General features: G+C 44.5%; 1 protein-coding gene across 1 annotated transcript; it reads left to right on the top strand.

The window, feature by feature from the left end:
* The first annotated feature begins 397 nt into the window (after window positions 1-397).
* FYB2 (FYN binding protein 2) lies at window positions 398-20474 on the top strand. Its single transcript, XM_086754118.1, has 20 exons — window positions 398-451; window positions 980-1793; window positions 2775-2969; window positions 4047-4080; window positions 6761-6861; window positions 7614-7642; window positions 8903-8934; window positions 9797-9881; window positions 10231-10405; window positions 12048-12174; window positions 12275-12318; window positions 12622-12691; window positions 14338-14421; window positions 15762-15790; window positions 16469-16529; window positions 17074-17166; window positions 18761-18842; window positions 19156-19312; window positions 19466-19499; window positions 19942-20474. Exons 1-20 carry the CDS (start codon window positions 398-400, stop codon window positions 19949-19951), a joined length of 2310 nt encoding a protein of 769 aa, XP_086610244.1. The 3' UTR covers window positions 19952-20474.
* The last annotated feature ends 4333 nt before the right edge of the window (window positions 20475-24807 follow it).

Below are 24807 nucleotides of genomic sequence, written 5' to 3'. Positions count from 1 at the left end.
GGTCCCCTTTCTCCAGCACGGGATGGTGAGATGCATGGGGACAAAGGCCTGAGACAAAATGTTCTTTAAGCGCCCTTTTAAACTGTGCTGTTACCGACAGAATCATAGAATCATGGAATGGTTTGGGTTGGAACGGGCCTTTGAACGCCATCGAGTCCAACCCTCCTGCAAGGAGCAGGGACATCTTCCACTAAATCAGGTTGTTCAGAGCCTCATCCAACCTGGCCTGGAATGTGCTCTCGTTGTTCAAAATCGTATGTAACCTGGAGTCTGGTATCTTCACCATCGCCTGGACTGGGAGATGCTCTTGCTGTCCTTGCGTGCCACGCATTTGGGTTGTATGTCCTCTGCTTCCTGGGGTGGGAATAACGGCAAGGGGAGAAGCATCCAACGAGCCATGGGGACTCTGAGCAGAACCAATGTGGTGGAGGAAGAAGGTTCTGCCCCAGGGGTCATTTGGAGCCCATGAAGGAGGATGTTTAATGCTTCTCTTCCCATGGTGGAGTTTTGTAGAGAAGGCAGAGGATGGACTGGGGATCTCCGGAGCAGCACCAGCCTCTCCCTCGGCTGGTGCTTGCGTACTGAAAATAAGTGCAGCTTTCCTACCTAGCAGATGTGTAATTGGTATCACAGCATCTCTGCCAGGAAGCTCCAATGTTCATTTTAGTGTTTGCCAGGTCCTCCTGAGGGAGATTCCCCAGCACTGGGTGATGGTGGGGAGCAGGAGCCAGCTCTGCTGTTCCTACCAGGTCTGCTTGGTTCTGTTTCCATGCTCTGCTCCTGTGTTCTCCTCCTGTTTCAGCTCTCTTGCCTTTATCAGCAGTGATTTGTGAGCCTTCAGAGAATCCTTTGAATGAGCTAGTTCTCTCCTGCTTTAAAATTTTGGCCAGATTCTGGTGATTCGGGTGGAGCCCGTGGCCTTTTTCTCTCTGAAATGATCATGATCATATAAATTGCCTGTTGCCACTTCTGAAAACAGATGTTTTGTGCTCTGCTCTCTTCTCTCACCCAGGAAGGTGTGACTGATTTCAGAGCCCTCCGAGCAAAATTTCAAAATGACTCCAACTTGGCCAACAAGCTGGTGCAGCCGCGCAAGAAGCCTCCCCCTGGAATCCCTCCCAAGCCAGGCTCCGGAGGTAGTGCCATGTCCAGCCCTCTGACCTTGGCTAGGAGAGACGTGATAACACGTAAACCTAAGGATGAACCTCCTCACCCTGCCGCCCGGCCCTCCGTGCTCACCCAGCGCAACCCCTTGGCATGGCCTCAAGCCAAGCTGGGTTACAAGGAGCCAGCTGGCCACAAAGAAGAGCACAATGGCATTGTCTTGGAGGAGGGGCTCAGTTCTCCCAAGAAGGATCCAGAGGAGCCTCTGCCATCCTATTGCACTGACCTACAAGGATCAGCCCAAAAACTTCCAGAGGACCCTTTGCTCCCAAATTCTTTCCATCATGCCCTGCAGATCTGGGAAAACACTTTATCACACAGTGAGAAAGCAAGCGCAATGCTCCCAGCCCAACGGGCAGCAAACTTATATGTGCACCCTCGCCCGGAGCAGAGGGCAACGTGTGCTCCCGCTGTGTTGGGTGGCAGCAGGATGCGACCGTCTGGAAGCGAGCCCACGCTGGATTCACCTGCACGGAGGAAGGATGCTCTGCACGGCAGCAGGCCAGCTCTTCCCCAGGCTCCCAGTGGACACAGGAGCTCTGCTGAAGCTGCTGCTGACAGCACGATGGCAACTGCGCTCTGCCAGACGAGTTATGGTGCACCAGGAGAGCAACCTCAGCACCAGAAAGGTACAGGAAGCTATACTCTTAACAATAAACATATATATATATATGTATATGAGCATATATGTGTATAGGTGCTCTGAAAGTGCAGGATAAGCAGTTGGAGAGAAAAGCTGTTGTCAGTTGGCACCCTCAAACAAGAGGCCTAACTGGCCCATTGCAGTCCTCCTGTCCTTCACTGGAGGTTCCTGGAGATGAGCAATGGGCCCCAAAATGCTGCTGGTGCTTGGGTAAGGGGAGGAGTCCCCATCTCCACCAAATCTTTTTAAAACTCTTTTTAGAAACTTGTCCACATTTTGAGAGTAGGGTCAAGGGTGAGGACAGGCCTATCTTTAGTTTTGGTCTGATTTGGCCTTTCGCAATTACAAGGTAAATGTGACTACGCCCTGCTATTTGGTTTTTTTTGCGGAGAAATAGAAAGGCTTGGCTTTTCTGCAAAGAGAATTTGGTTTGAATTAAAATGGCTTAAACCTGAACTACCCCCTCTGAACCCTCCTGGCTTTGCAAAAGGTCATATTTGAGCATCTTCTTGCAACACACCTTACAGAAATTGGTACAAGGAAATTCGAGTGCTGCAAAGTTCCCCTTGCTGACGTCACGTCGAGTGACGGGGCTCTGAAAAGATTAAGTCTTTGTTTACCCTGGAAAGCCACCTCGCTCACCCTGTGTATGGAAAACAGCTACGCCACTAAATCCTGGCAGATTAAAATGTTATTGGTACAGAAAATTGGGCTAGTATTTTATAATCCAGAGGAAGGGAGCTGTCGAGAGCTGAGGCCGCAACATGGTTGACTTTGTGAAAATGGACATTTCCATTTACTTTCCCATTCTGGTAACATGGTATGGGCCCTGCTGTGTAATGGGGATGTTGAAACTGGGAGGGAGCAGAGATGGTTAGAAATGTCTGTATAAAAACTAATGATTCTACATGGATTTTTCCTTCAACGAGGGCTAATTGCTGCCTGTCCTTGTGCTTCTTTGGAGCAGAATCAGAGCATCACTTCCGCCTGCCTGGAGCAGGAAAATGGTCTCACAGCCCCAGGAGCAAGCTGCCACGAATTAAACCTCTCCCTGCAGCTGAATCCCTGGGTCCTGCCCCTAGGAAGCCTGCGAGACCCCCAAAGTTTGACCTCAGCGCTTTCCGAAGCACCATGCCTTCAGTTCATAGAGGGAATGAAATAAGTAAGGGATTTCTAGTCTTTCTTCCCAGACCTGTTCTGCAGAAAATGAATAATAATTTGCTGATTATTGACATCTGTAAGGCCATGATTCCAAGCACACAGAAACGAGACGTTACTTGTTCCTGATATCTTCCTCAAACATTAAAAAGAGCCCAGAGTGTCAGTGAGACTGATTTTTGCTTTTAATGTGGAAAAGAGATCTGGTTTGCCAGGTTGGACCTCATGCCCATGGAGAAACCCGCTTTCCTCCCAACCGCGGCATGCGGTGAGCGGTTTACAGCCGGCTGTAAAGCGGCGGCAGCCACGTACGCAGCCAGCAAGCTGATCTTTATCACACAGCTTCAACGGGAAATGCCTTGACTCTGCAGCACACGATTGTGGGAAGGCACAATAAAACCAGTAGGAACGGATTTACTAATTCCCCTTCTCTGTTTTAAATACAACAGAGGGCAACATCGTCAAGTGTTCCAACATCAAGAAATGCAAAAGTTCGGTTTCCCATAATAAAACCCAATTGATGTTGCATAATAGAGCATTCTGGACCGCTTATTAAGCTGCTAAATGGCAGTTCTTTGTAGATTGATTATAGCCAGATCATCAAGCACAACTTTTGCTGAATTTGAAGGGAACTGCTTTTCTAGGAAGGGCTCGGCTAAACTCTCTCTGGCTTTACAGTGCCGGTGCTTATGGGGCTGCCCCGGCCTTGGTAAGAATGAGAGGGAAAGAGAGAGGTTTTCACTGAAACTCTTTTCTAATCTACTTAATTCTTCTGAATGTACTAATTTGGTGGAGGAAACTAGTTATCTTTATAGGTCGTTGTTTCAGTGCTTTCTCAATATTGCCCAGTTATTGATCTCTAGAAAAGCTGAGGTTGTTGCTTGGAAACATGAAATAATGCCATATTCACATAGCCACATCCCCAGTTTCTGCTGGCAATCTTATTTCACGCCTGCCTTTGAGTGTGGCGTGCGGCCTCGAGGAAGGGCTGTCCCCATCGCACCTCCCTGTCGCTGCAGCCTGCCTTCTGCAGGAAAGTGGCTTTTCTTCAAACCCTAATCCTCTGTGTGTTTGTGTGCAGCTGCTGACGAAGAGGATTACCTGACTCCTGAAAGGTGAGCGTGTGGCAAGGCAGCGTGTGGCTCCTAGGCGACAGGAGCATCCCCACCCCGCGATGATGAAGGCAGTGATTTGCTGTGGATCCGGGGATTGTGCAAACCTACATGGGAAGCTCAAAGCTGGCTGGGATGACCTTCTTGGAGAGCAGAAAGCTTCCTTCCTATGATATGGACCTTTTGGAGAGGGGCCAGAGAAGGCCATGAAGATGATCAGAGGGTGGGAGCACCTCTCCTGTGAGGACAGGCTGAGAGAGTTGGGGTTGTTCAGCCTGGAGAAGAGGAGGCGCCGGGGAGACCTTAGAGCGGCCTTTCAGTGCCTAAAGGGGGCTACAGGAAAGACAGGGAGAAACTCCTCAGCAGGGCCTGCTGTGATAGGATGAGGGGTAATGGTTTTAAAATAGAGGGAGGTAGATTCAGATTAGATATAAGGAAAATATTTTTTACACTGAGGGTGGTGGAACACTGGAACAAGTTGCCCAGAGAGGTGGTGGGTGCCCCATCCCTGGAAACGTTCAAGGCCAGGTTGGCTGGGGCTCTGAGCAACCTGATCTGGTTGGAGATGTCCCTGCTCCTTGCAGGGGGGTTGGACTGGATGGCCTTCAAAGGTCCCTTCCAACCCAAACCATTCCATGATTCTATGATTCTATTTTCTCCTCCAGGCTCTTTGAGGAGCACCGAAAGCCCTGTTTGTGTGTCACTAGGTCTGGTTTAGCTGGTTGGAGGGAGATCACTGCCTGTGCTTCGGTCGCACCTGCCCGCTGTGCATTTTTCCCTTCCTGTTTTCCCTGTACTCAAGCTTGGTGTTTTCAGAAAAGAGATGCTTTTGAGAAGTGTTGCTGAAACAAAGCCCTGGTGTAACCAGCAGGTGCTGGGGATTTTTTTTTTTTGCAGGCAGTGGAGGAACTTGCCCTCCTGTGTGTTTGTGCAGCTAGCACAGCCAAGACACAGGAGCCTCTGCCCTTCCTCTCCATCCCCACGACTTCAGCTGTCTCTAGATGCTGAAGTGAGATTTTTGTTAAGTGGTGACCCAAACTCACTGGAGGACACGGGCTGATCGGTTCAGCTTCTGACACCACAAGTGTCTGAAACAGCTCAAAAATCTTACAGACACAATTGGGTTTGTATACAAGGGGATCCTGACTTTTCCTGGTGTGTCCGACTTGTCGTGAGTGGTTGCATAGTGGTCCTGGTTCTGTGCCCCAAGAACAGCAAAAGTGGAGTAAAACACTAAATATTCGTATAAATATTTTGTCTTAGCTGCGTAAATATACAGCTGGGAAAATGGGAAACAGAATGGCTGTACCATAGCAAAAAGAACCGAATTCTTAAAATACTTTTTGTGCCCAAACAATGAACTCTTGCAGCTAACGACACACCAAGTTGTGCTTTTCACATCGTGAGGTGTTCCTGCCAGTGTCGGCTGGTGTTTCGTTTAACTTTTAACCTGTACTTGTCAGAAGAGAACCAGTCAAAAAATAACCAGCTCCAAAGCTGTCATGCAGCACAAGGAAGCTGTCCTGGCAATAGATTCCAGCAAGATTAGCTGTCTTGCTCTAATACTTGTGATACAGTCTTTGCAATAGGTCACTTGTTAAATATTAACCACGTGATAAATGGGGAAATTAACTAAATGAGCTCCAGCATAAAAACAAAGTTATGGGGTTTTCGGGGCAGAAATTCCCCTCCTCGAAGTCTCACCTGTAGTGAAGTCTGGTCTCTTAGAGACCTTGACGTAGTTGCTCTGATTCCTTGTTTGGGGATAAACACTCTGCCTTCACTAATGCCAGCCAGGGATCCGTCGGCCCAGCTGTATTTCAGGTCTGGTGTAACGCTGGGGTGTACGTAAAGGGCTGTCTGGTGTCCGGTCAAGCTCCCAGGATGCTATTTTATCCTGGGATGGGACGAAGGGTAAGGGTTTTTCCTGATTTCCTCTTCCTCAAGCCATGGCACCAGGGAAAAAATACCGGCTTGTGGTATTAGTGCAGTATGTGTGTCCCCTTCTGTGGGACCTACGTGTCCAAAACATGCTGTGGGACCAGCAAGCCAGCAGGCACTGGGGGGGCTGCAGGGGAGAGCAGGGGGCTAGGGCTACTGCTAAAATGCACCTTGAGATTCTTGTTCCTCTTGTTCTGTTGTTTTTTTTTTTTTTTTTTTTTTTTTACCTGGATGCTCTGGGAAGGTTTGGATTTCTCTGCATCTATTCCCAAATGATACTGATTTGAATTTCCGGAGGAGGAAAGAAGAAAGGAGAATGAGGAGATGGGGATGGGGCTGGGCAGCCCAATACTTGGGAAGTGCTGGGGCCGTGCCTCCTCCCATAGCTCACACTCCTATTTCCTTGGATTTTTTGTTCTATTTCTACTTGAGGGATCGCTGTAGGCAGAAGACCATAAACCCGGTATGAAGTATCCTGACGTGCTTTGAGCCCTATAAACATAGCCTGTCCTCCCGGAGGAAAAGCAGTGGGAGTGTGGAGGCGGGGGGAGGCTCAGCCGAGCCCTGCATCTGGCACAGGTCTCCTCTCCCTCCGAGGAATTCCTGATTTCACTGTGCTTTCTTGTAGACTTGGTATCAAAGCACTTGAATTCCTTGTCCTTTAGATGATTTGTTTTTGTTCGGACTTCTAAAAGATCCAGGAATAAAAAACCTCTTCTCTCTTTTTCTCTCATTTTCTCAGTGCTCACCTTGAAGAGCAGCATAATTACGAAGAAACCCCAACGTACCTGAACCAGCCTGGGGACGCCACAACTTTGTGTGTCATTGAAGGTACTTTGCAAGGCAAGGCTGCTGGGTGAATTAGATGCTCTCTGGGATAGAGCCTTTAAAAAAAGAAATAATGTTTCTTCAAGCTGAGAAAAGCAGTTGTGACTTGGTTTGGGTGACCAAAGATGACTGTCTGTGCTGTTCCTCTGTGCACTGGCAGTGTATGAGGACTTTAGGGCACAGAAAAAAAAAAGAAATTAGCATTTTGATGGTGAGATGGTACTTATAGTAAAACTGTAGTGGGGAAAAGTCACGAGACACTACCCATGCAGAAGAAAAAGAAGATAGTGAGGCAAGCCTCAGCATCTTCTTGGGAACTGTTTTTTCTTCAGGGTACAGGGCTTTTCCATCTCCATCACTATTTCTTCCCAGTATAGTTTTCTCTATCAGAGTTGTCACTGCTCTGCTTTTACTTTTTTCAAAGTTGCCTCTTTTTTGGGAGGTTAGTTTCTGCCTTGTGCATTGATTTTTCTCTCCCATTGGAACAGAAGCCAAGCAGCTTCCTTGGGGGCACTTGCCCAAGGGGTTTGGCCCAAGGGCTATGAAAACTGTAGCCATCCAAGTTCCATGCTGTAGCCTTCTGAATGTAAGCCAATATTCAAACAGCAAATTGAATGACCATGCCCAGTAGGACATTGGTGAATATACTTTGGTGAATGCATGCCTACACATCAAGCATGTGTGTTGAAGTTGGGTTTTGCAACTTGAAGTGCAGTGACTTTAACATGGACTAAAAAGTAATATGTATTCACAAATATCTTTTCTAGTACCTAAGGCAGAGCCTGAAGAAGACAAGGTAAGTCTCCTCATAGGTGTTTTGATCTTTTAGGCTTGACTGCACCATACATATCGTGCTTTTCTAATTTTTAATATCTGTATTTCTTATCTGCCAAGTATTTCTTTATGTGTGTTCTCTGTGAAGACTATTAAAAAAATGAATAAGAAATTCCAGAGGGAGGCGTGAAGACTAACAAGGTTTCCAAACACACTAGGGGAGAGAGTCAGTTCCCTTGACTTCCTCTGCAAACATGTAAGGAAGTGGTAACACCACCTGGATGTTGGTGGTAGACCAAGTAAGTGTCAACCACCAGCATAAAATAATGAACTATTGGAGGAAAATTCCACTGAATTGTTCTGGAATTTCCTGCCAAAGGTGAACTGGTGCTGGTAATTCCTTTGTAAAGGCATAAAAGCAAAATTGAGCTAGGTTCCTTGTCATGGCAGCATGCTTCAAGCTTTGGCTCATAAGGCAACTGTTGTGGGCACCACTCTACAGGTTTTCATCCCCTGCTGCAGGGATATCTCTGCTGCAAACTACGACCTGACCCTTTTAATTTTACCCTGGTTACAAGGGGCGTGGTAGTTCACATTTGCAGTGGAGACATCCTGCAGTGAAGGCAGAACACTGCATTGCACAGGGCAGGAATTGCTCCAGCTGTCCCTAGAGAAGAGCTGCTTGGCTGCATGGCCAAGCTCATGGTGGGCAGCCAGGCTGAGAGAACATGTCTCCTCATGCCAGGAGATGATGATGTACTGGCTCTGCTAAAAGAGGGGGAACTACTCTTTGGAAAACGTCAAGCTCCACTTTCAAGTCCTGACTTGCAAAGCAATCAAACTGTCCAGGAAATAGGACAGATTTCCAAATGCACTTATCTATGCGCGATTTGCGGAGAGGAGCTCTGGCTTGACTGTAGTCTTATATTATAGTAGGTTGGAAAATCTTTATTTCATAAAAAAAAAACCCAAACAAAACCAAACCCTTCCTCTTCTTCTGTAAGCTCTCTGACCTGTAATTTCTTTCATTCTGATCAGTAGCTTCATTGGCCTGATCGCGTGCACTGTTATATTATCCCCATACAGTTTGTCAATATGTGTATCCCCTGTCCTGCAAAGCAGAGGAAATATTGTTGTCTGATGACTATTCCAAATGTAAAATGCTTCTGGGCTTTCTAAAGAAATATTTCTTTAAACACTAGATGACAGTTGAGGCCTTGTATAAAAGCTTGACTGTTGAAAAAAGCACAGTGGCTGAAGACTTTCCTCTTCTTTATTCTAGAAACAGAAGACTCTTCTTTTTGCCAAATCCAGGTAATTTCCTTTCCTTTCTCTCAAGCTTCTTCGAGCCCCACAACTAACCCAGGTTAGGGTTAGAATTGTAACACTCAGTAAACAGAATGAAATTTCATATATTTTGTGACCAGGACAATGCAGGTACTGATGTTCTCCTGTGTCAGCACTCATGGTTTCTAAGATAGTTTTCATTCTAAAGAATATCTGGAAGGGAGATTTTCTTCTTTCCTCTGGCACACACACAAAAATATATTGTCTTTTCCTACTGAAACCTGAACTCTTTCGGTATAAGAAGGAGAGGGGCGTGAGGCTGTCAAACCAAGACACTCAGATCCAGGTCCAAAGCTGTGTGGTAAGGCAAGGCCACGCTGAACTTCACCCCATAAATGTCAATGTTTCAAACTCCTTGCAGTGTTTAATTACTGACACTGGCTGAAGACTGTTTTTTCGATGGGGACTGAAGAATCATGTGATAAAAGGGGGTCACTTCAGTGGGAAAGGTTGTGATGCTGCAAAACAGGTATCATGTTCTGCCACCTGTGGCTGTATCTTCTTCCCTAAATTGCATTAGAGTATGATAAGAGGCAATGAGACAGATACCAGCACTGGCAAATGGATCTAGCTTGTCCATTTCTGCTACTGGAAAACAATCATCTTAGATGGGCTCTTTTCCAGAAGTGATTTGTGTTACCTCAAGTAACCAGTGGCCTTTCAAATTGGATTTGCCTTTACTTTTAGTACTGGTGGTCTTTTTGGCATCTACCTCATTCAAAGGGAAAAGTTGCTACTTATTTGGGCACAGTCATAAAGCAATCTGTCTGTCTGTTACTTTGCTAAAGTGTCTCTGTTCTGAGACCTCTCTCATTTCTGCAATTTTCAGTCCTGGAAGAGCTATGACAGAGGGTGAAAAAGATGAAAACTCAAGACTTGAAAGAGAGAAACAGGAAGCAAAGAAAATTTTCAAGGTATCGTATCCTTGAGACTACTTTTAATAGTTACTGTAGGATGTTTCTTCTCCTTTTGTCCCCCCCACCTCTTTGGGAAAGTTGAAATTTGAGTCCTTAATCACCTGTTTTTTCCTGCCTTCTCTTTTGCCTGCCCATTGCTCAACTGCTGCCGCCTAAATGGTAGGTAATGCTGCCAAACAACACCCATGTCTACCAAAAATCCCTGATGGAAAAGGGAGTGAAACTGTTTGAAGTCCACAGAAAGATAACTTGTATTCTTGTAGATGCCTATATGTAAGTTTTATTAACTTATATTAGAAAGCTATTTCTAAAGACTGTGTTGACCAAACCAAACGTCTGATCTCAGACAGGTGGAAATGAATACGTGTCTCCTAATAGCCAAATCAAGGAAGATGGTAGAGATGGGAAGAAGGTGCCACAAGATGGGAAGAAGGTGCCACAAGCGAAGCAGGATGTGACCAGCACCCAGACTGCAAAGCATCCTACCCCACAAGGGCTGTCAAAAGACGGAGCGGAGCTCTGTGAGTATCTTATTGCGCTGTTGAGTGTTTCCTCAATCCTCAGTCCCATCTGTTGCCCAAATGTCTCTTCCATATGGGAAATAATGTTAAATTTGGATGCAACTCTTGAACCAATTTATTTAAACCAGGGCAAAAGGTTGCATGCGCATTTGTATTCTGGTCTGAATCATTTATTTTGGCTTTGCAAATAGCTTCCTAAGTTGGTTAACCATCTGCGTAACTCAAACTGAGGTGTTTGTTTTTCTAGCAGATTGCCCTCATCCGAGAGTGCTGAAATCCATCTTCTCTGCTTCTCATAATTTATTGAGTCTCAGAAAAGGGTTTGGCTGAGGCTTGTGGTAGAAACACACGTGAGTAGGATGAGAGCCTGAAGTCTCCTTCTGTCCCTTATTAAGATGGATGATGGCTCCTTGCTCCATCTTCTTAGTAGTTCCAGTGAGCCTTTTTGTGGCTTTGGGCTTCTTCTGTCACGATATTCTGAAAGAGCACCCAGGGCTGGTGCTGCACGATTAAAGCCAGTCGTGCCTCCTCTGTAAACACTATTTTGCAGCTTCAGGTCTAAGTGTGCATTGGCTCTCTTTGGAGAAAATTTGCTCCTGCCTCTGCAAGCCCTTAGTGTGATATGGTAGGATTTTAAAGGTGCAAGAGAGAAAAGTGGCTCTGTTGGGCTCTGTGGACAGCCCAGGAGTGTGAAGGGAAAAGTGCAAATTGGCTGTGGTTGTTGTTATTGGGGTGGTTCTTGGTTTTTAAAAAATTTTAAATCACTTCATAATAATTTTCTGGTTTGGTTGGTGTCTGTTTTTGTAAGGAATCTTGCTGGTTTGCTTGACCTTTGAACAGCTGGAGGTAATTTCTGTTGGGATTTTTTTTTTTAAATACTCATAGTGAGCCTCCCGCTGTTCCTTCATCAGAGAGGCTGATTTGGAGAATCACCCCACCCCCCTCATTTCCTGCTGCATGGAGATTTGAACGTTTTGCAGAAATTTTGGTCATTAACTGGACCATGTTGTGGTGGTGCATGTTTCTGGTGCACCTGTGTTCATTTAGAAACACTATCTGCTTTTATTTGTGTGGCTGCATTTCTACATTATTTCAACTCTCTTAAACCAGTTTTAAGGATTTAATATTGCCACTTAACAGAGCACTCCAGCAACCTCATGAGGTGCAGCGCTCATGGTCTGTTCCATACTTCTCTGGGATACACTCTCTCCTTGTCTCCTTTCTGAGATGTTGATTTACAGGTGCTTTCCTAATGGACTGGCTGTTATTTGGATCTTAGCATCTCCACCAACCACGCTAAGTCCTCCCTTCAATCACTCCATGAACATCCATGAATAGTCTCTTGGGATGTTTTCTGGTGAGGAGCATTTGGGTCAGAGCTGCCACAACTGAGAATAGTGATGGATATTTAAATCTTTTTAAACCTAAAATATTTTTAAACTTTAAAATATTATTTTAAAATTAAATGCTTTTCTTTCTCAAAGTGGCTCAGAGCAGAGACTTTCCTGGTCTCCTCAAATGGGAAGTATGTCTGTAAGCTCTTATTTGTTGTGGCATCAACTGTTGCCCTCGACAGTAGTCCATGCCCTGAGAGGAGTTCCTCAGAAAAGCTTCTAAAGCAAAGGTCCTTTCTCATTTCCAGTGCGCTATGTATATGTTGGTGCTCCAAAGCCAGGGGTGGAAAGCACAGCCTTGAACCAAAACACTTGGCAGTCTCCACAGCCACCAGAGGATATATATGATGATGTTGAGGAAATGCAAGATAGACTGTGAGTATGGACCTGGGCTCTTCGCAATGGATGTGTCTATGAAAGATCTTTTAAAGAACTACGCTGCAGCCCATCCCTGTATAATATTTCTGTCTTTTAGCAGCCACGTGTCAGATGCCTCAAGTCCCTTTTCTTCAGCCAACAGTAAGTGCAGCACATAGGGAAGCTCAAACGGGAACTGCTTTTAATTTGGGATGGTCCCTGGGAGACAATGTGAATAGCTTCATTTAACTTCCAACATCTATAGTGTTTCCTTCTGGCTTGGTTGCTCTAAATTCACATTAAAACCAATGGGGAGCAATACATGTGTCTAGCACGGAATTCATCTGAGCAACATCGAAGCCTCCGTAGAAATAAAATATAAGGGCCTGGGTGCAATTTTTCCAGCAAACCACACCTCATCGCTACTGAATGTGGTTTGTGATAATGGCATGCCTCGGTTTTACGTTTCAGGAAACAGCTATGAAGAAACATATGAAGATGTTGAGACTGGGGGTGATAATCCAGCAAAAACGGAGTAAGTTGCAATTTCTTAGCCTGTATTTTGAAATATTGACCATACTTCCTTGATTTCATGTGCCAGGTGCTGGCTGGGAGCCTTTTTTTCCCTAACGCAACTGCAGAAAAGTTATTGAATGGGTGGGCTTCTTCCTCCTCTTCCTCTCTCTTTCACCTTTGGCTGACACTTAGAGAGCAAAAAATAGTTTCCAAAATCAAACCCCTGAGCAGCAAGGCGTTTCTACTAGAGCTCTTCTCTTGATCAAAAGCATCACTTGGCTGCAGCTGAGAAATGGCACCTTTTTTTTTTTTTTTTTTTTTTTTGCGTGCCAAAAGAGGCAATGCTCGAGGGACAAATGGGGACATTGTCCACACAAAAAAAGGAACAAAATGCTGACATTTCAGATCCCAGAAGGCTGGAAAGCTGAAAGGAGCCCAGGCTTTGAGCTAATGCCTGCAGCTGATGTGCTGTAACTAACTTGCAACCTGCTTTTTTTTTTTTTATATAGCTTCTCAAGATATTTGCACCACAGGGTGTGTTATAAAAGCAATGAGTTTTGCAGCCTCAGGTTTACATGTTGCCTGAGCTTCCCAAAAGGATTAAGACGCGAAACATGAAGGTAGTTGTGTTTTCACTTATTAGCTTTGTGTGGCTCCCTACCCTCATGCAGTAAAAGATTTCCTGCATCCCTTTGTAAGGAACAGAGACAGCCTCTGGGAACGGCATACGGGCTGGGGATGCGGCGCACGATTGCGTCGAGGGCATCTAGTGGCTCTCTTCCACGGAGCAGTGTGGAAGGGACAAGAACGTGTCTGCATCTGGCTCCTGGACCGGCCACGCATGTCCCCAACCCTCTGGGAAGCATACCCGTGCCTCCTCTGTGCCTCCACGCATGGGTGCTGAACAGCATCAGAAATCAACCTCTCTTGCTAATCCACAGAGGACCAGGGCATCTGGCTGGGTTTGCAAGGGAATTTCATGCCAAAGCTGGGGTTGGGACCAAATTCATGGGGTTCGGAAGTCAGTGGCTTAATCCCCAAACCAGTCTTTGTGTAATCTTTCTGTTGATCCCATGTGCAGGATCAGGTGTGCTGATACACATAAAGTATTTTTAATAGGGTAATGTCCCCCATGTGAGGATCTTGGTTCTTCACAGATATTTTATAAGAAAATCACTGTGTAGCTTTGTAACCCTCCGTAAGCTTCAGAGAGGAGTGTGTGTAGTGGAACGTCCTTCTCAGGAGCGTACACGACGGAAATGTGTGGTGAAGGGTGGCACGGACAGATGCTCCTGGTGTGCACTGCGTGCTTCTGGGGAATTTTTGTCTCTTTCATCAGGAATTTTTCCTCCAAATAAACCTAGATCATTCTGTACTTGTTGGATCAGAGGAGGACAACTTCAGTAACGCAGAAACATTTACAACTAATCAAAGATTTGAGCTTGGACTTCATAATTAAGCACCTTTTGCTGTGTTGGTGCCTTCCCCATTGAGTTCGTCATTCATCCGTGTGATGCTGTTAAGGCTCAAAGCCTACTGCTGAGTCTAAGGTCTGCTGACTTCCTTTACCTGCTTCAGGATGTCAGGGGCTACGAGTATTGCAACTCTCACATACTTCAGTGCCTAGTGCCTCTTCAATTTAAAATCTGTTTCTCTTTTGGACAGAACAGAAAAACAAAACAGATTTGGAAAATTGTTTAAGATAGAAAAGTTGAAGCTGAAGAATGTCAAGTTCAAGGAAAACTTAAGGTAAGAAAATGTTGGTTGTCCAGTTCCTTCCCCCCTCCAAACCTGAGCATTCGTATTTGCAATAATTTGAGAGTAGGAGGTCTAGGAGTAAGGAATATAGCTTTTTTTTTTTTTGGGGGGAGGGGGGGGAAGTTATGCCAAAAGTGCTTCTGTCAACTCATGAGGAGCTGCTATAGCAGATGTGGCCAATGGTCCATCTGTGCAGCTTCTCTGAAGTCTCTGGCATCAGGAGTCTGCAGAAGCTGGTCCTACAGCAGTGTCCAAGTTTTCATGGGCTTTCAGCTGTCTTTGGTACCTTTCTGGTACCTCAGCATGATGCAGGTACACAAGGGAACGTAGGAATGCGGTACCTGCTGCGTAGACTTGTGGGCCACGATTAGACAAAAGCTTGCTGATGTGGCTCTTAAAGGCTGAGGGTTTTTAATCCAGTACCATTAATAGTCAAGCTGGCAAGAGCATCTGCTGAAGAAGTTTATTATTGAGTCTGTAGTCTAACACATTAGGATAGAGGATATTGTATAACTTCCTACCATGCCCTTTTGGGTACTCTTACTTCAATATTCAAAACCCTGGTTAAGGTCCATGGAAATTGCCTTTTCCTCATGTGCACAGCAGCTGCCTGCAGAACTCGTCCCACACCACTGCCAGCATGTGCCTTGCCCTGTGCATCATGCCTGCAGTCCAGGAAAATGCCACTTTTTCTTATTTCTTTGGAAATTCCAAATTAACCCCTTCCTCTTTTATATGAGGAAGGTTTGTTTTACTTTTACTTAAAAACCTTTTCACACTAGGTGCTCTGCCATGTCAGTGACTCTTTCCTGCATCACTGCTAAATAGCATTTTAGAGAAGGAGCTGCCAAGTTTCGTGCTGTTCTCCTGTAGAAAAGAACCCTTAAAGCTCCTGCAAGCATCTTAGATATCTACAGTCACTGTCACATTTAAATTCCTGGGCAACCCATGATACTGGCAGACTACAAGGAGGGAATTACTACTGACTACAGTTACCAAGTGTCCATCAACCCTCTAGCTATTGGGAAGGGGTGTAGAGGTGGGCGGGAGGAGGGTGCTTTTGCTGGTTTGGACTGCTCTTTGGGTGTAATGTAGATCTTTCATAACCTGCTTGATGAACACATGGGTCTTGTTGCTGCTAGAGGATGGAGATGCTTATTTAGCAAGGGATGTAATTCTGGCAAGTGCTGTGCGTCACGAAGCCTGTGCATCTAGACCTGCCTCCATCACTTCAGTAGCAAGTGCTGTGTGCTGCTGGCTTGGCTGTGCTCGTGGCTTTTTGGGCGATACTGGTGTGCAAATTCATTCTAAAAGCCTCTTTCTATCCACAGATTGTTTTCCATTTCGGTACCAAATTTAGGTAAGCAACTTATATGCATCTGGCTCTCGGGGATTTGTGTGTGTGTATGAAGAGGCAAACGCGGTGCACAATGCAAAATCAACTTTACACATTGGGCCTTTTTGAAAACCATGTGATGTGGTAACATTCACTTAGAAGATTTGATAGAGATTTGTGTTTCCCTTGAAAGTGGATTTTTTGCTCATTTTTGGATGGGTTTTCTTTGAAGAGGAACATTCCTCCTGAAGATCTAAATATATTTAGGAAGGCAATGTGTGAAACGGTCCATGCTGAGCCACTGCATCCGGGCTGGCAGTGGTGTTTAACAGCTGACGGTGGGACACGTTCATGCTTTGTGGAAATGTGGGTGAATGCAAAAACTGTCCCCACTAATCAAGCCTTGTGAAGGTGCTGGAGTGAATGTACCCATGCCTTTGGGATGGAAACCCCGTCCAGGCTGACTTGCAGTTTGAAGGTGGGGCTTTGCTGCTGCTCGTGCTCCATCCCTGGAGCTGGATGGCCAAACTCATCCAGAAAACTGCCCACAAACGTAACTAACAAACCCAAGCATCCTACCTTGTGCTGGAGTCTTTGGATGACTAGAAGCAACCCCAATTTTGCTCTGCAATACACTGCTTTGAGTATCAGACGTAGAATGACATCTCCTAATAAATGTCTCTGCTGCATTTTGGTTGACAGTGGCTGTTCCCCAGGAGGACATGGTGTATGATGATGTTGAGATGGAGCAGAGAGACCTGAGGTGAGGAGGATGCCTGGGCCATGGAGATGTTCCTCTTGGCACAAACCCATGCCCTGGGGAGCCTGCAAGCCACCAAGGGTTATGAGCTGTCGGGACTCAGTCCTCTGGAGACATTCCAGGTGCCCTCTCCATGAGTGTTTAATTTGGCAAGTAGCATCCCACAAAATGTTTCTTCAATGTTACCCAGTTAGTGCCGGAGATGTGAAAAGGAGAGAGCTGCCCCCTGAAACACGAAAGAATTCAGATCATTTTTCTAAGGAAGGAAAACTCCGGCTCCCAGACCCAATAATCAGCCCCGTCCTGGCGAGCTCCTTGTCAGAAAAATTACTTTTAATAGGAACAGCATGTCTTGATGTCTTGCTGCCAGATGACTGTGGCGGCCGTGCGTGCTGGTATAAATCGCAGCAAGTGTTTGCATTTCAGTGGTGGTTGTCGGGGGGAGACAGGGAGAAAATCACGACTTTGTAGGCACACGGGTTTGGGGAGGGGATGTAGCCTGCTGGAAAAATGTGTATTTCTGTGTGGCTTTTTCCCCTCCTCTCAGAGAGAAGGATGACAAGTACAAAACCTGGATGCCAAAATTTCTGATGGTGAAAGAGGATAAGGACCAGGGTGAAAGCAGTGATGATGTGGAAAGGTCTTGATTTTCACTCTGTTGTGTTCTCCCATGTTGTCTCATTTTTTGTGCACGAGTCGTTTGCAGGAGTGGGTTTTGCCCCAGACTGCCCAAACAATTTTGTGTCTGGCTGCTGCTCCAGCGTCCTTTCCCTTTGAACCTAGCTTTCAGGAAATTTTGCAGAAAATATCTTGAGGGCAAAACAAACTCTTGGATCTGAACTGCATGCGTGCAGGAGATATCCTGAGGGTCTCATCCTGAAGTTGTATCATGTCTTCCCACTTAGCCGAGACAAGAAGGTGCTCCTTGCTCTGTATTTGGCTGCTTTTCTGCCCCGGTCAGTCACATTCCTTCTTTAATTGTGCCTTGATTAAGTATTTGATCTCCGTGGATCAGCCATTGCTATTGTGGCAAGAGTGCTGTGTTTAGAAGCACTGTACACAGCGTAGTAATTGTCTGCGTATCCCCCTTGCCCTTATTTTACAGTGTTGATTTCTTGGATCTTTTTTCTCCAGTCGGGTTTTATTGTATTGCCTCTTGCTGCACCATTTGTGCATGAAAGCAAAAAGTCACATGGAAGTAGGAGTTTCCACTTCCCTTTTAGATCAGAAAAGTGCGCATTGCAATGAGTTTTTTTCATGACCCAATCCCTGGGACTTTCAAACAAATGCAAATCAGAGATCTGTTTTCTAGGTTCTCATCACAGATTTCCTGTATGGGCTTGCTCAAACACCGCTTCTCGTTCTGTGTAAAGTCATGCGTATAATTTTACAGATTATCAAGAAGCCGATGTGATTTCATCTGCTCCTTACAGATCGCAGGTCCTGTGGGCTGAGACTGCCAAGGAGGGATCTCTTCACAGTTTACAAGTCCCAAATTTCACCCCGTGTTTCCCCTCCTCTTAATTTTAACTGCATGAAAGTTAGCCAAGGTTAAATAACATATTGCAAGTGGGTGGGTTTTGTGTGTTTGGTTGGATTTTTCCTGTTTTAGTTTTAAAATTAATGCCACAGCGGGAATTTAATGTATGAACCAGAAAGAGTGGCATCTCCATACCCAGCATAAATGGCCTTTGCTCCCCCAAGCCAGTTGTAAGAGCTTGTTTTTTCACCTTACAGTGCCACATAAACTTCTGCTTGTGTGACTCTCTGCACTGTGTGCTAAAAAAGCAACAAAAATCTGCAGAACTGTGACAAGCCCCGCTCCTGTAAATGACTCAGGATGAGTGCTATCTGGGGACCCTTTGTGTTTGAATATAAATAAAACCAGGAGGAGACAAATTGCTGAGGGAAAAGTGAATTGTTGACTTCTATACAAACACGACTGATTTGAAACACTCGATAGAGAGTTTGTTTGTTCCCACGCTGCTTACAGAGAACAGTTATTCCAAATGGAGATACGAAATGGCTCCAGCTACGCTCACCAACAGATTTGAGTTGCATATTCATCATTTTATGAAAAATAGTGATGTGAACGGTGTGCTCTGTTCTTCCAAGGGTTCATTGCAGACAAGACTGGAGTTAGGCTTTGGGCTGCGTTTCCCAGGGGGCCAGGGGTGATTTAACTGGAGCTCAGAAGTAAGTGTGTGTGTGTGTCTGTCTCTCTCTCAATGCAGAAATATCTTCAAAGTCAAGAAGCGCAATGCAGAAAAATGCAAGATGGAAAGAGAAGAGAAGTTTTTTAGAGAAACATTTATGGTATGTATCTCTTATTAGAGCGTTAGCTGTGAGAGGAGAAAAGCAACTGTGTGTTACCCACAGTGGAAAGTTGTTAGTTCCTACGTATGCTGGGAGAGATGTCCAGCCGACCTGCTGCCTTCTCCTCTAATTTGGGATCTCCATCAGGAGTGTGGCAGGTTTTGTTTCCCCCCCCACCCCCCCACCCTCTTCAGCCCTAAGTAAAGCCTCACAACCCATCCTGAAAGCTGTTCTCCCTGCCTCATCCCACTGCCCTTAAGGACATTGCACAGACGTACAATAACTTGTGGTTTTATCTATCTCTTCTCTGCAGTATGACAAGGAGATCAATGTCATCAGCACAGCCACTGCCGAGTCCTCGGTCCCCAGCAAGAGGAGAGTTGATCTCCCGGTCACAGCTGGAGAGCAGCTGGAAGTTATCGATGTCACGGAGGGCAACGCTGTGATTTGCCGCAATTCTGAGGGCCGATGTAAGTTTGCAGAATGTCTCTGGCATGGGTGGTCACTTCACAATCCAGTTTTGAGGAGCAAGCAACAGTATGTTCTTTGTGCTTAGCCCCTGTGTCTTTATTTGCCCAGAAGTTTATTAATTTGCTTCTTTTTTCCCCCCCTACTTTTCCCAGATGGCTACGTTCTAGTGGAGCATTTGAACTTCAGGTAAACTCAGATTTTATTTATTATGTTGCATATTTTCTTCTCCTTCCTATGTATAGATATTTGAGATCTGGAGAAATAGTCTTAAAACTTCTGAAGGCAAGGGCAGGTTAATGTAAACAGCCAGTATTAAATATTAAATCAGTATTTCCAGTTTTAGTCTGCTGTTATACAGGTTTCCAGTCCAACTGCAGCTAAAAAAAGCCCCATCCAGTCATGACTTGTATAAATTGGAGATTCTTGACTTGCCTTCAGATATGCCATATTAATTCACATCTGCTGCAAACATGGGCCACTCGGTGCGCGTCGCCTTGCCAAAACGCACCCTTAAATTCCCCGCTGCAAGATCATTTCCCTGCATGCTCATGCATAATTGATACAAATGAACCTCCTGTTGCCCAGGTGCCCGTTGCTGTGAAACTCACTTTTTTTTTTTTTGAGACAGACAGTACTAACTGCCTGAGAGCTGCTCTCCCCTGGAGCATCCCTGAAGATCTCTCTTGTGCTTCCTGATCCGTGAGAAGAGTCCATGTTGGTCAACTGTGGAGTGACGATGCGAACGTAAATAAAATTTTAATTTTTTACACTTACTGTGTTTAATGTGAGATGTTTCCTCTTTTTTTTTGTCTGCTATTTAGAGCATGTTTTCACTAATTATCTCAACATTAGTTATTTTCAGTATTTCTCACTTTTTCAAGTACCTTGTTGGTCAGCGCTGAAACAGCCATAAAATTTTCTGTGTCTGCATGAAAAAAAATTGTGCAGTTTAGTTGCTCCATCTGCCTGGTTTAGGTGCTGGAATTGCACCTAAAAAAGATTTGCTCTTTAAAAAGCAACCCATATAAATATGAACTAGTTTTAGGCTTGACAAAAGTATTGAGACAAGAAGTATGTACTGCCACTCTTGCTTTGTTAAATACATAAAATAGCGGAAAACTTGACTAATTTCTTTCAAAAAAAAAAATTTAAAAGAGTAAATAAAGCATTCAGTCAAAATTTACTTTATTTTTGCAAGCTAACTTAGGCATCCCAGATATGTAAAGGCTGACTTCTGGCTCCCACCGACTCGCAGTGGCAGGCAGTCACCCAACAGTCGCCCCTGTGTTCGGGCTATTCTCCGCTTCAGGCCTGGAGGATGATTGCTTATTTTAAGAAAAATGCTCCTAAACGTAGGAAGAGAAATATAAATTGCTAATGACTTCTCCTGGGTGTATCCAAGGATACCTTTTCAAAAACAGAAAAATGGGGATAGGGTTTTTTTTACATGGCTCTGGAAGAAAAAAAACCTCCAATATGACTGCAGTATACAGCTCCTGCCCCTACCCTGCACATTTTAAGAGCCCGTATCAGTTTGCTCATAAATATCCTAAAAAATGTAGATGGTTTAATTAGAAATTATTAAATGTTCCAGGCTTAAGAAAACAGGGCAAAATATAAGCCCTGTTTGCCACACGGCCATTTCAAAGCTGGCATAGAAGACATCAGAAAAACAGAGCAAATATTTAACATTTACTTTTAAGTCCATACAGGCATTCTTATTTATTTTACCATGTGGTTACTATTAAGTGCGTTGGCCTGCATCCATCCTCGCAATAAAAAATAAATACAACAAACCCCTGTAAGCATGCGCAGCTTTGCAGGCTTGCCAGCCCAAATATTTAGACTTCTCTAGCGGCGATCGAGAGTTCAGGGAGCTACAGTGCGTGCTTGGCTTCAGCGCATGCTGGGCTGTGCGCTCTGTCCTTCACCTACAGCCTTTGTGGGGGAATTGCCGCGATGGAAGTTGAGGAGACAGTTTACCTGGGGGGCTTTTTTTTCCGTGGCAATGTTTAGGATTGATTCTGTGAAGAAAACATCCCTGCCTCCTTCCTTGACTCCTTCCTCATCCTTCTCTCTATCCAGCATTAGCTCACAACTCCTGAAGTCTATTAATCACAAGCTCTGTAAGCACCATAAGCAAATCTTCTATTAGCCACATGTGCTAGGGGGTGGTGTTAGTTTCTTTTTGTCGTCTAAGAAAGTTATTTAACAATTTTTTCCTTTTTTAAAAATTAAGTAAGTTGGGGAAAAAAAAAAGCTCCCCATATATCCTGTGATATACGTGATCGAGCCCCGATCCTGGTGCAATGCACAGCCCTTGTTGGGGATTGTGACCCAGCTGGATGCGAAACACAAATTTTGCACTGGCCTCGACAGCTGACTTCATGGGAGGACGCCTTGCAATGCACTTACAACTATTTTTCTTCATGGACAGATTCCAATGCATGTACAGAAGAAAAGAAGTACTTCATATGGGATGACTCAAGACAATACAAAAAAATGCTTTATGTATAGCAACTTACTTAGATTTCCTCAATTAAACTGGAGGGTGGCTATATTTAGGTCAAGATATTGGTCAGGAAATTAAATTCTTCCTTTTTTTTTTCTTCTATACCCCTGCTGGTACATCATAAACACATCAAAACTTCAGCTTCTCATGTCAATTTTAAATGCTATTTCTCCATGTTCCTTCTCAAAACGGAGATCATGATGATAACTGGTTTGATTTGCTGAATCTGAGGGAGAACTGAAATTTCTCAGAAGCCAATTCCGTGCCACAGAAATTGTGTAAAAGGGAGATCGTGGATAGCGATGAAACTGAAGCACTCACTGCAGCTTTGTGCTTTAACCAGATTTACTGCCCTCTGCATCAGAGGCATACACAATCTAAGCCCTCAATTTCCACCCTTTCCTGCAATTAAAGGTTATTTTTGCACAATTTTTTTTTTTAAATCCTTCTCTCCATGCTTTTGCATAAGGAGTTGAGATCTGCGCCAGCACAGGTCCATCAGCTCTGCTGGTTGCACATTAATACACAAGAACACCTTTGAGCCTGGCTCCTGGCATGTATTTTTGGGTTGGGGAAGCTGTTTATGTTACGCATGTATATATTTTAATTCCCCTCCCTGCCCCTTCACCACCCCAAGCCCCGCAGGCATCCATGGCCCCTGCAGTCAGGATGTGCCAGAGCATCTCCAGAGGGCAACTCTACCAGCCAACCCCAGCCTGCAAAAAAGGGACTGTGCAATGAGTAAGTTTTAAGGATTTGTTGCTCTTGTCTCTTTTCATCTCTGAGTTTATTAAAGTGCCAATGTCAACCATGGAGACAGCTATCACATGCAGTGCAATACACCGAGAAACACTTTCCACACCATAAATGGAAGGTAAAAGGCTTCGTTGTGATTATCTAACGCACAGTTCCTTGCACAAAGGACAAAACTGAACCTAGGCTCTGTGCCCTTCCACAACAGCTACACCCAGAAAGTACTAAAGCACTTAATTTGAAAACAAAACCTTCTCCAGTCCATCAGTTGACAAAATAGAATATACCAAGAAGAACGGAGTAAATATTTTTCTGAGCTTAATGATATGTTTGAAGGGATGCTTATACTCAGAGCTTTTTGAAGTTCAGTATTTTAATGAAAAAAAAAAAATCATAAATACGTACTATCAATCATAAATTATAAATACTCCTTAGAGTATGAACAAAAAATTGCAATAAACTAGTCTGGTTCATCTCACAGAGCTGAATTTTGTCTGCCCAGAGATGCTGGGCGATGGACACTACAGTTATCCTAGGATTCAGTTTTGCTTTGTGCTCTAAAATTTAAAAAAAAAAAAAAAAAAATGCATTGAGGTACAAAACATGTGAATATAACATAATACAAAACACATGAACATGCTTTCAGCAACAACAATAAATACTACTATGTATGTCTACAGTATCTACTTCACAGCTTTGTGAGACAAGGATAAATAATTTCAAAACTTCTTGAAAAAAATAAGAGATGAGTCTTACAAATAAACTTGGATTTTTAAATTAAGGCAGCTTCAGCAGGAATTTCAAGGCTTTTGTTGAAAACAGACTTTTTGTAACACCAGACGTGTACTCATGCTTTGCAGCTAGAGCTCTGATTTACCATCCAGTTCTCCTAATTTTTGATGATCAAAATGAGCAGAGATATGTGCATCGAATCCATAAAACACCAGGTCTGCTCTCTGCAAATCAGTGTTTGGTCAAGATGTACAATATGAGAATTCTGAAAACCAGTTCATCTCTCAGGCATGGGAGTGAGGTACCTCTGAATGAATCGTTAACTCCATGCCCAAGAGGTAGACTGGAAATTCAGAATTACAGGAAGCTGTTGCTTTTTTTTTAATATGTGAATGAAAAGCAATATATAAGGGAAGGGCTGAGGAAGCCAAAGGAAGGAAAGCACTAAATGGAAAGCCCACAGCAAAGTAAGACCTAAAGAAATGTGACATCATAAACCTGAAACAAAAAACAGACCCTAAAACCATCCAGTAAAATACCGTAGGAGCTGAAGCAGGGATTTTTCTGGCTGATGCGGAGGGATGGATGTGCGATTCTTCTCCCCTTCTCTCCTCTCCGCTAATAAAAAGGTGAAGCCAAGTAATTACACAACAAATGGTAATTCAAGTCTTTAGAAACACGGCCTGCATGTCTCACCAGTAGGATTCCGCATAAGCTGGGGGATTTGTGCACCTCCTGAAATAAAGCTGTGACTTCCAGCAGTCCTAATGTATGTTGAAGGCACAATTTCATGGCCTGCGTATAGGTCTCTCTTCCTTCTACGTGAGTACACACAAGATGACTGACGGTAAACAGCAGTAAAATGAAAAGGAGCAGACAGAACGGTTATTTTGTTCAAATATAATCTATTCTAATACAAATGGCATTATAATCACACAAAAAACCCCCCACTTATATACAACAGATATTAACCAGTTGCTTCATTTTTACAACATATTGCCCATATATACGCCTGTGCTTTTACACACCTTATGAAACACTAAATTGAACGTGCGCACTGAAGATGCATTTCTGACCTGTTAACAGAAAAAACCAAACAAACAAACTCCACTGCCTTTGCCTGTTCAGCTCTGGCTCTTGAAAATAAAATTGCCCTAAACCCTGTTGGCACTAGCTCTTCGGCCAGGGATGGTGGGAGGGTAGGACGCTCACAGCTGCCGATGCCACGTCTCCTCCCTTCCCTGGATGAGGCCACGCTGGGTCTGACGGGGTCAGCTAAGCTGGTCACGGGCTTTACCTAGAAAAGGGTGTAAAAATATCATCCCCCTTCGCCGGGTCCTCTCACATGCTGGGATTAGCGTGTGTGATGGCAGGTGGCCAGGGCACACACCTACCTGCTGGGCAAATAAAACTGAGGCCAGTGACAGGGATGCTACCTACATTTATTTATATATTTTTATATCTATATACACACACACACACACATATATAATATAT

Source organism: Chlamydotis macqueenii, chromosome 8 (assembly GCF_036417535.1).
Source record: "Chlamydotis macqueenii isolate bChlMac1 chromosome 8, bChlMac1.mat, whole genome shotgun sequence".
In the NCBI taxonomy this organism is placed as follows: Eukaryota; Metazoa; Chordata; class Aves; order Otidiformes; family Otididae; genus Chlamydotis; species Chlamydotis macqueenii.
The sequence above is the reverse complement of the archived record's forward strand: the minus strand, read 5'-3'. Positions and strand labels throughout refer to the sequence as shown.

Bases quoted from the DNA above. Each gene is read 5' to 3' on its own strand.
- FYB2 (XM_086754118.1), top strand. From the start codon at position 398: ATGGGGACTCTGAGCAGAACCAATGTGGTGGAGGAAGAAGGTTCTGCC. The intron at 9,882-10,230 runs GTATCGTATCCT...GTCTGATCTCAG, and splicing joins AAGCAAAGAAAATTTTCAAG to ACAGGTGGAAATGAATACGT. The intron at 17,167-18,760 runs GTCTTGATTTTC...CTCTCAATGCAG, and splicing joins AGCAGTGATGATGTGGAAAG to AAATATCTTCAAAGTCAAGA.